The 17,763-nt window shown below is 39.6% G+C and overlaps 1 protein-coding gene across 4 annotated transcripts in view; it reads left to right on the plus strand.

Moving 5' to 3' along the window:
- Nucleotides 1-328: 328 nt before the first annotated feature.
- Nucleotides 329-17,763, plus strand: part of LOC131076132 (uncharacterized) — a 110,357-nt gene continuing 92,922 nt past the window's right edge. For 2 of the 4 annotated variants that reach the window (XR_009113317.2, XM_058013192.2), the window contains exons 1-2: nucleotides 331-699; nucleotides 2,627-2,822. Coding sequence is in view for 1 of the 4 variants with exons in the window: in XM_058013192.2 (XP_057869175.2) it covers nucleotides 367-699; nucleotides 2,627-2,822 (529 nt within the window). In the remaining 3 variants the exon portion in view is untranslated. Of the gene's footprint in view, nucleotides 700-2,626; nucleotides 2,823-17,763 lie in introns of all 4 variants that reach the window. The other 2 variants (XR_009113319.2, XR_009113318.2) reach the window with 2 other exon arrangements.

Genomic DNA, 17,763 nt, shown 5'->3' on the forward strand with positions numbered 1-17,763 from the left:
TAACAATTCTCAACCATTAAAATACTATAAAAAAACAAAAAACAAAAAACAAAATAAAAATAATCTAACAAATTAATAAAAAATAACAAATGAATTCAACATAAATACATAATTAAATTATACGAAATTAAATATTTTACATTTATTAAAATTACAAAATAACAAGAACTTATAACATATCATATATTTTATCATAATTTTGTTTACTTATCTTTTGATTATAAATAAATTAATTCCACATTTATTAGAGCTTTACGTTGATATTGGGCTGATTCTTCTCCACCTTTAAAACGAATATAAGGCTATTTAAAGGTGATTATAGTAAAACATTATTTCATTACAAATAGCTATAGATTTATATCTTGCATGTTCAAAAATGCGCTGAGAGAATGGGTCATTTTGCTACAGATTTATATCTTGCATATTCAAAAATGTGCTGACAGAATGGGTCATTTTTGTGTATGCTATCCATTAGTACTCAGAACAAAGTTAGCATTTGGGAATGTCAGAAGAGCTCCACTGTATTTTAATCTAAACGTTATTAAAAACCCTGCTGTATCCATCTGCACAGGAATTTCAGCGTACAAAAAACTTGAGACAAATAACGCTTCCAACAATTTACAGTTATTTGACTCACTGAACACCGAACAGAAGTGCCAAGTTTCGCTCTTTGTGGACACGCTTCTTGAATGGAATCAGGTATCTATTAAACTGTTACCACTGGTTTGTAATCGTGAGGTTTGTTTAGTTCTATTTATTTATTACCCTCGTTACAGGATACATTTTTCATAAGTCACATTCAAATGTGCTACCTACGTAATTTTCCATCACAATCTTACCATATGCCAGTGGAGTTATGGGCTGCCCTACAGTGGGGAGATTTCAACGTAGCTATGGGCCACCTAATTTTGGCTGAGAGATTTGAACTTTATTTGTGTTAATTGATTTGATTCTCTGATAATTTGTTTTTTCATTATAAATCTTGGGTGCGATGTGGGTCGAATTTCACGTGCTGTAGAGTATGCTTGGACTGCATCATTATGGGTGATGCTTGAATGCACCTTATATAGCTCTCTCCAAGCTTATCATATCTCCATTGGAGTAATGGGTTGCCTTGCTTTGGTTGGGGAGATTTAAACCTACTTATGTGGCAACTTATCATGGGGGCTTTAAAGATGGGTCATACCCGTTAGATTGTTCCACACGCGACAACTTTTGAGTAAAACCATGGTCACAGGTCCAATTCTCACAATGCAACTTATTTGGCACACACAATGCATTCCCTAAGGTGAAATGGTAGCAAACCAAAGGCAGAGTGGAAATTTTGAAAAGTTTATAGACAAAATATTTCTAATACCCTTTTTGCAGTCAGCTCCATTTATCAATCCATGGTCACAAGTTCAATTCTCATTTCCCGGAACAGGTAGCACGGTTCCTAAAGCCAAACAGTAGGCAAACCTATAAATAGAGCATAAGTTTAAAACACACTATCTATGTAATTGATTGAATCCATGAAATATTGAGAATTGGTCTGTTTGCTGGATGTGACACAAATCATTGAGCATTTTCACTGGGTATTATCATACTCAAATTTCCTCCTATTGTCAATTGGGTAGGGTAAATCCCTCATTTTCATTGGTAAATCCAGGGGATTTACGGTTTGTCTTTTAAAAGTAGTGTACGATAAGTTTGGATCACATTCATTAAATTTTAAACTCCAGTCATTGTTGAATCAGAGTGTACTTTACATTGATTGCACTATAGCTTCACCACATGCCTGTTTTGGAGTTATTGGATTCCTTATTGCGGTGAGGGGGATTTGAAACTGGCTCATCCTTCTACACGTGTCCCTCCTTATCATTACATAATGGCCCTATGCATTGGTAGGACAAAGCCTTTTAAGTGTAGTGTACGATAAGCTTGGAATGCATCCATAGAATTCTAAAGTTGGGTCACTATTGAATCAGAATGTACCTCACTTTGATTACACTGTTAGCTTCATTACATGCCTGTCGGAGTTATAGGATGCCCTATTGCCGTGAGGGGGATTTGTATCTGGCTCATCTTCTTGCATGGGCCCTTGCTTATCATTATGTAATGACCCTATGGATTGGTAGGACAAAGCCTTTTTCTAGTTACATAGAGGTGAGATTATTGGGCTTGTGAGTGATAGGGCTGGGTTAGTTGCCCTGGGAGTGCAAGGCTTTGCTGGAAAGCCAGTAGCATCAGGCATGAGAAAATAAATCACAAAGATAACAAACATGCACCCAAAATGTTTTTAGGGGACAACATTTGATTTTCATTCTCTATATTTATCCTCTATTTTTGCCCCTTCAAAACAGATTTTACTCTCATCACTAATCTAATTTAGTATGCTTCTTCGTCATACTGCAATTAGCTGTAATCTTTGGGTCACCTGGATTTCTCTGTCACCAAGCTTTGAGCTCTTGCATCATAATAAGTGCAAGTTAAGGTTTGAGCTCCGAGCCATGATAAACTGAATTTGCATTAAAAATAAAAAACTGGCTTTCTTTGTGTTGAATTTGAAGAGACAATTTGTAAAATCCCAGAGATGCAGCTATCGAGAGCTTGGGCTTACAACATATTTTTTTGTTGGTCATTGCAGCGAATGAACCTTACTGCAGTTACTGAGCGCTGTGCTGTGATGGAGAGGCATGTGGAGGACTCACTTACATTGCTTCCAATTATTGAAAATGCATATAGCAAACATTGCTCTGCAATTGAAACTCCCAAGTTCAAGGTGGTTGATGTAGGGAGTGGAGCTGGACTTCCTGGGGTTATTCTTGCTATTGCACGTCCAGGTAAGACAGTTGCTTGTATTTCATCTAGATGTAAAAATGGAATTATAGTAAGTTGAACTACCGTGGTGATTGAGGCCAGATTTCAACAAAGTGTATTGGTGCAAATATGTCCAACTATGAGTAATGCTGGTAGAGCACAAGAAATAGGCAGTGTGTAAATAATTAAAATTTTAAAACAGAGCAACATACCATGTTAGATTGGACAGATCTTGTGATGTAATATGCATAATCTATATTAATTATATGATCCTGCTTTCATTGAAACTGTCTTTGCTTTTCTTGTTTTAAGCAAAGAGAAAAGGAATGAGAGGGACTTGTGTTGTTTTTATGCTTTTGTTGAAACTATCTTTTTGTTTGTTTCAACTAAAGAAAAAAGGAATGGCAGGAACTTGTTTTGTTTTTGAACTCTGGCCCACCTCCTTGATTTTTCAACATTTTATTATAGAGATGACAAATGAATTCATATTTTCTCAGCGTTTCATTTGTGGAGGACACAGAAAGAAAAACATGATTTAAAAAAAATCTTCACCCTAGAAGCAGTTTAACCTCATCTTTGATCTCAAAAACAACTTTGACTCTAGACCTAGTTTTACATCCACAACATACTTAAGTCACATTTCTATTATTCTGCAAATACTTTGTTACATCATTGATCTACCCATGAAAATGCACTTGCGCCAATGGAAAAGGGTACTTAATTTGTTCATTCATTTTCCCACATTTGTAATTGAGAGTTTTATATCATTCGATATTTATGGCGAATTCAATGTGTGTTAAAGAGTTAATTTGGGCAATACTTTTGTTACTAGGTAGATATGTACAATAGGACCTTGAATACTATAGTTCTTAACACTTTGTTGATTAAAAGGAATAGTTATGTGATATACTGCTGGTCAAGAGTGTTAAAGATGATAGCTTCGGTCAGATAAATATGATCATGAATGAGACTTACATTATTAGAATAATTTATATATGTATACCAATATACATAATAATAATAATTGAGTTTATTATTATTATATATATTAATATACATACATTAATATTCTTGTCATGAATAAATTAAATCTGATTAAATAATCTAATGACTGATCATATATTGATCATCATCTTCCAAGTGTAAATCTGCGATCATGCATGATCCATACCCTGTCTATAGAGTGTATCGACTATCTTCTTCGATTTACCATAAATCGATAATGTGTATCGATTTACCTTAATCGATAATGTATATCGATTAACTGATTCTTCATTTTAACATACCGATTGTGAATCGGTTGTGTTAACTGAATAGTTAACTATTAAATGTGAATTGGTATTTGTTTGTAATAATAAACGGTTTGTTAATGCATTATGAAACTACCGATTATGAATCGGTATTTGTTTGTAATAATAAACGGTTTGTTAATGCTACCGATTATGAATCGGTATTTGCAATATTAAATGGGGAGGCACATCGGTGGAGAGACATGTCTCCACACGTGTGGAGACATGTCTCTCCATCGATGTGCCTCCCCATTTATATATATATATAGAATTCACAAACAGATTGATGAAGGTAGTACCGCAATCTATTAGTGCAAGTGTGGAGACATGTCTCTCCACCGATGTGCCTCCCCATTTATATATATATATATATAGAATTCACAATCAGATCGATGAAGGTAGTACCACAATCTATTAGTGCAAGCCTTTGAAGATCGATCTCATTCTCAACACAGCGATATTTGTGATATAATCAGCAGCACTTGAAGTATTATCAATACTTGGCAAATCAACATACTTTGTGGACATACTATCTTCCCTTATACTTGCAGCAACCTGCAAGATTCATAGGTTAGTGAGAGCATCATTTGTGAGACAATAAAATTACAAGATACCTCTATTTTTATGTACTAAGAAATCTAATCTACATTAACAAAGAGAGTGCTGTCTAATTTATTTACACTCTGGATGGGTAGATGGACTGTTTGTTGTCTTCTATATAGGATAAGTAGGTTAAATTGGTATAGCACAGACTTAATTTAGCGGCCTTATAAGAAATATGGACAGAGGTATAGAAGTCAGACAAAAAAAACTTTATACACAATAATATTGCTTCTATCTTCCACTACTCAGTTCAACAAAAATTATATACATATATAGGAGTTGTCTTTCCTATATTATAGGAAGGTTGCTATAACAACTCCATTATTACGGGGTAATGAACAAACTCCTAAACAACTCATAATACCAACCATTAAACTACAACCAACTAACAAATAATTATAAAATGACACACTAACAACCTATGGGAATAATGTAATATTCCCAACACCTCTCCATATTGCATCATTCTCCAAATGGGGATAACTAGACCCAATAATACTTGATGAACACATCCAGTAGGCCATCCTAAGGTATGAGTAGGGGCATACACATCTACTTATGAGAAGCAATAGTGGAACTAGCCTCACTATGCTCACTATTCTCTCATCCAAGGATAGGGACAAATACATCTACCCATGGAACCAAGGATAGGGACTAACATTTCTGACCACAGTGGAGTACTGGCAGCCTTGCTCGAAACCCTTCTCTCTTCCATCATCATCCGTTCAACATTAGCCTTAGCTTCTCGAAGTCTTTCCTTCTCCATACGGGTGTTAGGATATATTGCTTTCTTAGTCTGGAGTCTGGTAATCACCAGTACTTCCTCATCTGTCTCCTTCACATCTAGCATGTTCACCCCTTTTTGTTTCAGGTAGTTGGTGTCTTTGTGGTTTTCCGGTCCACACCACTTGCATAGCAACCCTACGTTATTACTTTGGCCGCTTTAACATTCCTGCGTGATGTGACCCCATTCATTGTAGCTTCGACATTGGATCATGGGTGTACCCTTTGCGTCATACTATATTCTCCTTCGTGGGGTGTTGTTATTGCTATTATTATTCCCTCGCTTGTTATTTCAATACCCTCCAGGAGATGCATTAGAGTTGGCAGGTTGTTTTGGAGGTGTGGCCGGAGGGGGGTTTTTTTCCCCTTGGGCGCAAATCACTTGTGTGCTTCTTGTTTTCAGATTGTATGGGCATTCCTTGATGGAATGTCCCAATACTTGACAAATGTCTTAGAATGACTTCTTTGGGCAAGTAGCCTTTGTATGACCTTCTGCCTTGCAGTCGGTGCACCACAACTCTTTACTATCCTTACTGCTGTCTTTCTCCGCCTTTAGATCCTTCATCATTCGCAACATATCCCTCTGTAGGGTTTGTATGGTTTTTGATTCCTTGTCGCTGCTTTCTATACTATGATCATCGCTGGCCTTCTTTCCCCAGGATTTCTTATTCTCTCTTTCTATGTCCGTCGCTCGATTGTAAGCATTGGCGTACAAGGACGGTGGCACCACCTTCATTTTTTTCCTCAAGGAAGGAATCAATCCCTCAACAAACCTTCATTTCTTTAGTCCATCTGCTGGTTCATTTTCCATCTTCTTCAATACTTCCTTGAGCCTACGATTGTTTGCTTGTATGTTCTCGTTCTTCCCTTGTTTGGTGCTGTAAATTTCTGCAACAATCTCGTTATCATCTCTCAACAGTTTGAATTCTTCTTGAAATGTTTGCTTTAGTTCAGTCCATCCCGCCTTGTGCTTAGTCTCTAGGTTTGTATACTAGTCAATGGCAATTCCCCGCAGGCTAGCGGGAAATGTGTAAGAACCTCAAAAAGCCCTCGACTCTGACAACTGAAGTTTAGTTGAACCTGCTGCGTTTTAAGTTTGTTCTTTGCAAATTTTTGAACAGCAAGTATAATTTTGACTATTACAAGCTCAAAAAGCAACTATGCGAAATTGCTAGAAATCAATTAAAATCGGTAGTAAACTGACCAACCCTTATTACATTCATTCAACATTCATTTACCCTCAATACATAAACAAATAGTGCTAAAGAGGAAGCTGATAAATACCAAGAAATTCTGAAACCTCTTATTTCCTTCTTGCTGGCCATACACAGTCCATTATGACAGCACGCTGTAATTTATTCCAGACTGGCCCGAACAGCTTGCATGATAGCTTAATGTGAAAGTCAAAGCTAGGCGCACCTTCTACCTATTTTTAATATTTTTTTGCAAACCTCCAACATGCAGATCGCAGCCTCTTTCAGGTGATTGGCGCAACTCCCAAGCAGTCGTACAAGTCTCCACAACCACCTAATAGTATCCTTTTTTTGTACCTTTGTTTCCCTCTCACTGCTGCAATCAAAACAGTGAAGATTGACGATGACTCCCTGATCAATTAGCACAAACTTGGTCCTTGAATGAAACCAACTGAATAAGCAAGATCAACTGATATTTCGCAGCCTTTGATGCTGATGTACAAGAATCCCACGTTTTCCTGCACCGATACCTCCGATCAATGCAGAAGAAGCTTCTGCTGAAACCCTTGGCCAAAAAATCCTCTTAGAGCTCAAATCCAAAATATCAAAACTCAGCATCCTGAAAAGAAGACCGAAAATCTTCTTTTACCTTCTCCACTTAAGGTTTGGTGCGATTCCCAAGAAAGGTGCAATTTGGCATTAAATGATGTTTTAACTTTTATTATTTATTTTTGACTATTGAAGTGTAAAACATAAATCACTTTCAATTTAATATAAAAACTGGCCCCATTTGATGAGAAATAGACCCTCACTTAAGTTATAACTTAAAGTGACTTTTAAAACATTAGAACATTAAAGTTCGCCAATTAATATTTAATTAAAATAATTAAATATTAATATCTCTCTAAGTATTCATCAGAATTGCCTGCCATTCAAACTAGAGACTGCCATACCATACTCTGCCCCTGTCCAACCCACTAGCTATAAATAGTAGGACTGGTAAAAATAGAAAGTATCTCAAACGGAGTCCTGGAGACCTCAAACGAAAACTAGTCCTGGAGTGCTCACTCTGAAGATGACGAATCAAACTCCGGAGGACCCTCTAACCAACCTCATCAGCCTACGCGGGTCAGTGATAGGCTAATCTACTCAGCTGACAGATGTCAACTAGAAGGGGACATCACAGTCCGCCCCTCTTGAAATTGCTTGTCCTCAAGCAATCTCAACTCCGGATGCTGTAAAATCTCCTCGCTTTCTGTTGTGACCATTTCACACATCGCCCCATCGCAAATGGGGACCCCCTCTTTTTGCTTGTTTTTCGCTCGCTTTCGCTTTCGTTTTTAGGATTTTGTTAGTTAGTTAGTCGTCTGGATCTAGGGTCAAGCCTTAGGGTTTTAAATTTTGTCTTTTCAGGCCAAAATCCAGTCGTTTTTGAGAGCTTTTGAGCTTCCTTTTCGAGGATGCAAATTTTGAATGCAATGAATTCGCCAAAATGGTCTAATTTTCAATTGGAATGTTGATGCAGAGCCTAAATTTGTCTAAGTATTGAAAGTGAAATGTGAATTTTTGTCCAATTGAATGTTTTGACCAAATTTTGACTTTTTTTGATTTTGATCCTGGGCATTGGAATTGATTTGTTTTCACCTCGTGAAATGTTAAAATGTGAAAAATCATGTTATTTTGGCCTGTAGGAGCAAAATCGCTCCTGTCCCTCAGTGAAGGACGGGAGCTCATTTTCAAATATCTCATCATCCCTGCAGAGTCCAGACAAATTTCAAGTTCGAAGTGATGGGGAATGACGAGATCTTTCCATTGAATATAAATTGAAGATTTTCATGAGCACAGAAATGCCCCCAGGAGGAAAATCGCTCCTGTCCCTCAGTGAAGGACCGGAGCTACAATTCAAATTTCGCCTTGTCCTTGCAAGATTTTGATGACTTAATGATTTGAGGACGTCCAAAGGAAGATGCTTTGCCAAATGAATATAATTTGAGATGCAAAAACGAAGGAGAATGACCTAGAATGCCCATATCGCTCCTGTCCCTCTCCAAGGGACCAGGGCGAGGTACCTTGTAGCTCCCGTCCCTCTCCCAGGGACCAGAGCGATTTCCTTCATTATGCAAAATCCAGACAAAGGTCAAGGCATGTTTACGTTCAAAAACAAGGAAAAACATGAGATAAATGCGTTGAATATAAATTGAAGATTTTTGGGACGTCCATAACAGTGCTAAATGCCTAGTTCGCTCCTGTCCCTCAGGAAGGGACCAGAGCGATTTTTGATATAATTGATTTTCTTGCAAAGTTACGAACAATGTCAAGGCATGAACGAATGGAGTGAAGAAAGACGAATCCGTTGAATATAGACTTGGAACCTGGCAAAGTGAGATGAAGGCTACAAGGGAAGGATCGCTCCTGTCCCTCTCCAAGGGACCAGGGCGATACAATGGTGATGTTACTTCCTATGCAAGTTCAAGGACGATCCAAGTTAAGACAAGGTGGCGAGGGACACTTCAAAGATGTCTTTAGCAAGCACAAACATTAAAAGGTCGTCACAATGATGAAATTCGCATTCTAAGACCTAGATCGCTCCTGTCCCTCAGGAAGGGACCAGGGCGATGTTGGATATATTGGCCATTTTATGCAAGATTTACGTAAGATCAAGGGTTCGCAACGTCTTAGAGGGTCCATGGATAGATAGAAAGGTGATGCATGAAGATTTCAAACGTAAAGTAATCACCAAAATGAACATATGGACCATATCGCTCCTGTCCCTCTCCAAGGGACCAGGGCGATTTGCTTTGGATTCCTCGTTTTGTTCCAAGTGCGTGCTAAGTTAAAGATTCACAAGGTTATGCAAGGTCCATGGCATCGTTTGAAGATAACATGCAAGAGTTTTGAACGTCCAAACGTTGCTAGTCATGCTAAAGACTCACATCGCTCTTGTCCTTTGGACAAGGACCAGGGCGATCCTATCAAAAGCACGCATATTCCTTCAAGATCAGAGCTAGGCGAGGATAAGCAAGGCAAGGGACGACGTTTGAAGGACATCACAACGAGGATCGAAGTTGGAAGTTGCCAAGGTCAAGGAGAAAATGTGGATCGCTCCTGTCCCTCTCCAAGGGACAAGGGCGATGATCCCTTTAATACGTCCAAACACATAATGAAGACAAATGGAATAAGCGCAAAAGGAATGAGCATAGATGTTATTCGCTAACAATGAAAGATCGAGGAGCAAAGATGCATATCGAATGTGGAAATTTGGAGATCGCTCCTGTCCCTCTCCAAGGGACAAGGGCGATGAACACTCAAAAGACATTTAAGTACGCATGCAAGATGATCAAATTCGAAGGACTCATCATGATGATTGATTTTCAACGTGGAGATGAAGGAGTAGACGTGAGAAATGCAAAATCAAGACCAGAATAATGGATCGCTCCTGTCCCTCTCCAAGGGACCAGAGCGATGAGGTACGTCCCTTCCTTTTTTCATATTTTGGCGCCAAATAAACAAATTCGAATTTTCCTCAAATGCTAAATCGATTTAAAAAATTGAATATCCATTTTATTTAGCATTTAATATGGCGTTATCTTTTATTAATTATTTTTTGCCTTTATTAAAAATCGAAATTCTCATTTAAAAAAACGCAAGGCATTAATAATTAATTATTTAATTAATATAAAAATCGATTTGGAGCGCCCAATTAAGCAAGTCGGCCTTGTTATTTTATTGCAAATCATTTAAAAATGGTTTTATTAAGCAAGTCGGCCTAAGGGGATGAAAAGGATGACCGCGCTATATATGAAGGGTGAGAGATTTCATTTTCACATAATCATTTTTACCTTTCTTCATGCGAATTGAGAAGAGGCGAATATAGTGCGAAGTGTGTTCAAAGGTGGTGCGAATTCAAACCAAGGGTGGCGCTTAGTTATCAAGGGTGGTGCGAATTTGAAGACCACACCAAATGCGAACTTGAAGATACATTAAGGCGAATTTGCTAAAGACTTGGAGGATTTGTTTGAGCGATTTGTCAAGGACAAAGTTGAAGATCATTTAAGACCACGTCTAAGGCGATACTTGAAAATCACGTTCACTCCAAAGGTGGCAAAGTCAATTTTGAGGAGATCATATTGAAGATTATTTTATACCTCAATTTTGCCCAGGCGAATTTTGTTTTTGCATTCTAGAGTTAGCTCTCTATCGAGGTATGGCGATTTTAATTATTATTGCTTTATTCATTCATCGTCATATTTCAAGTTTTGAAATTTTGATTTTTGAATTTCTCTTAGCTCAATCGTTTATTTTAGGAAATGATAACTCTAGAGACTTATCATGATGTTTCCTAAAAAACTTTATCTCTCTTATTTACGTTATTTATTGCAAAGTCTATTTCTTATAATGAAATGTTGTGTAGGTATGGCGACCCCGAAGGCGGGAGCATCCACCAGTCGCTCGGCTCTCATGAAAGAAGATCAGAAGACCGAAGAAGTGGAGACCAAGATCGTGTCAAAGTGGAGCAACATTGGAGATACAAACCTGGGAAACTTTAGCACGAAGAAGTTTCGAGAGGTCCCTTACATTGGCAAGCCATCACCTGTCGCCCGGAGAATAATAGAGAGTGGCATCATTAAGGCGGCCGGTTTTCCTCCAGCTATTCAGTGCCACGAGTTGATGATCGAGTGTGCTCGTCACTACAATCCACAGTCCAGGACAATTGTGTCCAATGAGGGAAACACTTTGGCGTACCTTTCAGAGGAAGCCATAAGTGAAGCCTTCCATCTTCCAGAGCACAGGGACATGATATACAAAAGCATTGAAGGGGCCAGATCAATGTACGATGATGATCCAGATGCTTGCCTAAGCATAATCAACAAGAACTGGCTACTCAAGAGTCGTCCCCGTCTAAGCAAGGTACCGAACACACCGCATCGGATTGATTTCCAGGAGGAGTACAGAGATTTGATTACCATGCTCAACAGAGTTACAGGTGCACCTCATGCCTTCTATTTTGAGAAGTGGATGTTTTACTTCATCCAGGTGATTGTTCAAGGAAAGGGTACGATACATTGGGCTAGAATAATTAGTCATTGCTTAGACGTACAGTTGAGAAGACTCAGGGCTACTAAGTCCTTCCACATGAGTTCATACGTCATCTATGCCTTAATCAGGAGCGTTGAGTACGCAGGACTACCTCACAGAGGAGTGATTGGAAGAGGACCCGGCGAGGTCAGAGCTTGTGAATCCTATACCTACTTGCATCATCCGCCAGGGAAGAACTACAAGTTAGTCAATGATACTTTCACGATGAACATCACAAGGACGTTGCAAGGAGGGATTCACAACAGATTATCTCAGGATGCCCAGGAGTTCATCAAGAGGTACGGTGCTTGGTTCATTCAGTTTCCCAAGTTCACTTACATTAGAGTGCATGGATGTCCTTTACCTCCATACATGTTGCCGAGGTACCCGACAGACAGAATTGTGTTACTTGAAGTAACAAGGCAGTTGGCAGCATATGTGAAGGCATTCAGACACAGACATCAGAATGGAGTCCAGGTACCTATTATTTTGGGTAATTCAGTTGAGGTATGTCCTAATGTCTTAGCCATGGATGACGCAGAGAAGGAGTTAGCCTTGTGTTCTTTTTCATCTTTTGCTTGGAGAGAGAGCTTTGATCCATATGGACATTTAGAAGAGACGGTCGGTAGAAGATTTAGACATGAGCACCAAATTGAAGACTTTATGATGAACCTCCTAGATGATCTTGAAGTGAAACGTAAGATACATTCTAGATTGCCTTTGGATTTCATCAGGAAATGTAGGATTTACAGAGTGGCCGACCAAGCTCAGGACAACGGCAGGCACATCCAATCTTCATATGATAGAGAAAGCAAAACGATAAGTTTGAATTGGAATGAGCCCAAGGCCGTGGATTTAGATGATTTGATGGCACCAGTTTTGTCTTGTACTCGCAGATGGGTAGACGTTCAGCATCAGAAGTTGAGAGAACAAGGCATAGCTATGTCTTTTACTTTGGAAGAGAAACCAGCCGAAGGTGGAGCAAGTGTTAGTGAAGGCAATCCTAATCCTAGGAATTCAGGTGAAGGTAACCTTCGATGTGCCAGTGAGGGCAATCTCCATTCGAGAGGTTCGAAGAGAAAGGAAAGATCAGAAAAGAAAGAGCCTTCCAAGAAAAAGCAAGGGGCCAACAAAGATCAAGTACCAGGTACTTCTTCTAGACCAGAGAATAGTACAATTCGAGTAGAAGAGTCCATGGAGTCGATGGTACAGAATGACAGACAGGAGGAAGGACAGGCACAGCATGTTTCGTCAGATGGATCTCTCCAAGACTATGATTTAGAAGAAGATAATGAAGTGACATCTCCTCCCAGACAAGAAGAAATAGTACATAAAGAAATTCAAGTTCAAGAGACAAAATCGAATATCCCAGATTGGTTGAGGGAAAGATTGACTAAGGTGATCGTAATTGAGGACGAGGACAGTGCAATTGATTTAGAGAGCCTTGTTGGACGTTCACATATGACAACAGAGAAGAAGAAGGCTACAAAGATGTCCAAAATGATTCGAGATGAGACTGGATCTAGAAAACTGCAGATAGCTACACCGACAGCAGATAAATATGAAGGTGAGATCCTAGCAGAAGACTATCATATACAAACTATTGAGTTAGGACCATCCACAGCAGAGCAGACTTTAGATGATGCCACCGACACATTTGAGGCATTGAAAGACAAGTTTAGAGAAGAAGTAGAAAAGAATAGAAAGCTGGAGAGAGAGGTCGGTGCATGGAGGACATATTTCAGTCACATCAATGAACCTTTGGGACGTCAGGATCCAGTTAGATCACCAGTGCAGGCATTGCCCCTTCAATCGATCAATGAAGCAGAAAGATTCAGGAACCTGGTCCAGCGTACATGTAGTTGGATGGATAGATCTCATACAGTGGCCATAGAATTTGTTACAAGGATGTCGAAGATCATTCATCAGGCTATCCAAGTTCTTGAGATTATCCACAGATTGATGGCAACAGTAGCTGCATTTGCCCATACCAAGGACGTTGTCGTCCCTGTCTTGAAGGTAATAAGACACACATCCAGAAGAATTTTAGCGCAGGAGAGGATCTTGGAGGGTGATTCTCACAGTTTGTTCCAGTGGTCAACCTTACTCCATATAAAGAGTGTCCTCTTCGAGGACATCAGTGTTAGATGTGGTCAAGTTGAGGAGGTGATCAATCCGATCCAGGACAGAGTATTTGAGGTACTTCGTACCATTCTTGGCAGAAGGATCGAGGTCGAGACAGATGTGGATATACAAGAATTTGAGGATAGAATCAAGATCATCTTTCGCAAGGAGGCAGATGTTACAGATGAGCAATATGATCAGATGTATGCCACCATGCTCCTGATTGATAGAACGAAGGAACTTGAACCTACTTGGGACGCAGCTCTTCTAGATGCATTCGATCAGGTCATCCACTTAGAAGAGAGTATCAAGAATCTTCCCGAGATTCCAATCACAGAAATCGAAGGAATCGTGACAAAATTCATTGCATATGCTAAGAAAGAGAATTGGAAAGGGAATAAGATTCTAGATGAAAGGTTGTTACAGATGACATGACATCTTATTTCTCATTGGTTGATACCTCCTAGATTTTTGTGCCGAATTTAATATTTGGCTATGTATTTAATATTGTTCAGTAAAAAGGAGGTCATTTGTAACAAACCCTAATTAGGGTTTAGGTGTCATGATCTTGTCCGTTGATTTACTTTCAATCTGGACCTTTCATTGTAACTGGGGATGCTATTTATACCCCCATTTTTCATTTCATTTGGTAATAGTAAATAGTTAATAGTCGAATAGTCAGATAAGAGTGAAATAGAGAGATTAGAATTAGAAGCAATTTCATTTTGTAGCAAGATTGAGTCTTGAAGAGAGAAATTCAAGCAATTGTTGTATATGATGACTTGGAAATCAATAAAATATTGAAGTTATGGTGTTTTGTTGCAAATTTCTTAAGTTATCTTCATGGTTGTTGGATGTACTTGAATCACGCTCAATCAAAGTAGTTTGTTAATTTGAAAGACTAAGTGTGGGATTTGATATTTGGTAGGATTCGCAATCCAAACCACTAGCTTCTTGCTGATTGTAGGAATGCCTTGCGTGGTCGACTGGAGAACATTTTGAGTCCTTAACCTTCAAGCATTTTCGTATCCAGGATATGTACCTTCGTAGTAGTGTCCTTGGTCTTTGATGCATTGAACATCATTATTACCTTAGAAGATCGCACTAATTTCAATTGAGTTGTTATCTTATGGCAAAATTGAAGTTGGTTGAGTCTTGCCAAATCTCATTCATGCTAAGTCGTTCATAGGGTTAGGCTAGATTAGACTTCCTTAAACCCTATTCTTTTGCTTTTTTTTGAAAGTTCCTTTAGTTTAGTAAAATCTTCGAGCTTTGAATACGTAAGACCCCTTGGAGGAAACAGCAAATCACATCATACCACTAAAAAGCTTGTCCACACGTGGAGACCCCACTAAAAGAACCTTGGAGTCCACCTAACTGATCCTTTTTGCAGATCTTCAGCAGTTAGAGACTATTTTCTCAAGAGAGGATAAGATACCTATTGATATTTTATTCTGTGTATGATTGTGTATAAAATACACGTCAACACTTTCCCAAGTAGCATCCTCTACCGGCAAATCCTTCCATTTCACCAAGTACTCTGTGATAGTATGTCTCCTGAAATTCCTCTCCTTGAGCTCAATGATAGCCTCAGGTACGAGTATCAACTTTCCCTCATCATCCAGGGGTGGTAAAACTGTGGAAGGAACAATACGGTGTCCCAACGCCTTTTTGAGACGTGAGACGTGGAACACATTGTGTACTCTGCCATTTGTCGGTAAATCCAACTCATAAGCCACCTCACCTATACGCCTGGTTACTCTGAAAGGGCCATAATATCGTGGCTTGAGCTTCTTTGCTCCACTCCTCCTGAGAGTAGACTGCCGATAAGGCTGCAACATCAAATACACCATGTCTCCTACCTCAAATGACCTCTCTGTCCTCTTCTGATCAGCATATTGCTTTTGCTGATTCTGTGCCTTGGCTATATTTTCCTTAAGAGTCTTCACAATGTCCTGGCTCTCTTGTATCATATCTCCCGCACTAGGCACTCTACTGTCACTCAACAATAAGTCAATGAAACTAGGAGGCTCATACCCGTACAGTGCTGTAAATGGTGTCATCTGAATGGACATGTGGTGAGTGGTATTGTAACAATACTCACAGAGGTAAATCCACTTCACCCATGCCTTTTGCTGCCCTGAAATATAGTTCCTGAGGTATCCCTCCACCCATTTGTTAACTATCTCAGTCTGACCATCAGTCTGAGGGTGGTAACTGGTGCTTGGTGTAAGCTCGGTCCCACAGAGTCTGAAAAGATCTTGCCAAAAATGGCTCAAAAATCGAGTGTCCCTATCACTGACAATAGTCCGAGGCAAGCCATGTAATCTGAATACCTCTCTGAAGAACAACTCTGCTACTTGAATAGCTGAATAAGTGGTGGTGATCGGATAGAAGTGAGCATACTTCGTCAAACGATCCACAACCACAAATATGCAATCACGTCCTTGTGCTCTCGGCAACCCTGTGATGAAATCCATAGACAAACATTCCCACTTCCTGTCAGGAATTGGAAGTGGCTGAAGTAAACCAGCAGGGTATGTATGCTCCTGTTTATTCTGCTGACAAACAGGGCACTCTCTAACATATTGTAGAACATCCGCCTTGAGCCCTTTCCACGTGAAGCGCTCACGAACCTGACTGTAGGTTTTGAAAAACCCGGGATGTCCTGCCATCGGTTCATCATGAAAGAACCACAGTACCCTACTCCTCGACTTTGATCTTGGGATCAAGTACACTCTCCCCTTGTAGATGATCAAGTCATTTACAACTGTATACTTGCTGTCCACAGATGACCCCTCTATCACTCCTGCAGCCCAGCTATCTTTGGCATACTCTGCCAATATAATATGCTGCCAATCCTTTGCTATCTGGACCATAGAATTCAGGTGGGGACGACGTGACAAGGCATCTACAACTACATTCTGTGTGCCTTTGATATAGGAAATATCAAAGTTATAAGCCTGAAGTTTGCTGACCCACTTTTGTTGCCTGTCATTTAAGTCACGCTGCCCAAGGAAATGTCTCAAACTATTGTGGTCAGTCTTAATACAGAACTTGCTGCCCACTAAGTATTGTCTAAACTTGGCCAGTGCATGCATTATGGCCAACATTTCCTTATCATAAATGTTGTAAATCCTCTCAGGTCCACAGAGCTTCCTACTCTCATAAGCAATAGGGTGCTTGTCCTCCATAAGCACCGCCCCAATGCCCTCACCAGAGGCATCACATTGTGACTCAAATGACTTCGAGAAGTCAAGTGTAGCAAGTACTGGACATGAAGTCATGAGCTCCTTGAACCTCTCAAAACACTCCTGGGCCTTAGGAGTCCATAAGAAGGCACCCTTCTTCATCAAGTCTGTCAAAGGTGCCGCATGGCGAGAATAACCGTTAACAAAACGACGATAGAAACCGCATAGGCCCAAGAACCCACGCAATTGAGTAAGATTCACTGGAGTAGGCCAATCTACAATAGCACAGATCTTCTCGGGATCCATCCGCACTCCCTCTGCACTGATAATATGGCCCAAGTACAATAACTCAGTCATCCAAGGTCACATTTGGATTCCTTGGCATACAAGGACTCCCTACTCAGAATGCTCAAAACTGTATCTAAGTGACTAAGGTGATCCTCCCAAGTAGAACTATAAACCAGTATATCATCAAAGAACACCAATACTGATTTCCTCAACTGATGTCTGAAGACTTTGTTCATTGTGGACTGGAAAGTAGCAGGAGCATTGGTTAGCCAAAATGGCATAACCACAAACTCAAAATGTCCATAATGACAACGAAAAGCAGTCTTCTCAATATCCTGCTCACGAACACTAATCTAGTGATAGCCTGATCTCAAATCAATCTTTGAAAAATAACAGGCCCCATGTAATTCATCTATG

The sequence above is a fragment of the Cryptomeria japonica genome, chromosome 10 (assembly GCF_030272615.1).
Source record: "Cryptomeria japonica chromosome 10, Sugi_1.0, whole genome shotgun sequence".
Classification (NCBI taxonomy): domain Eukaryota; kingdom Viridiplantae; phylum Streptophyta; class Pinopsida; order Cupressales; family Cupressaceae; genus Cryptomeria; species Cryptomeria japonica.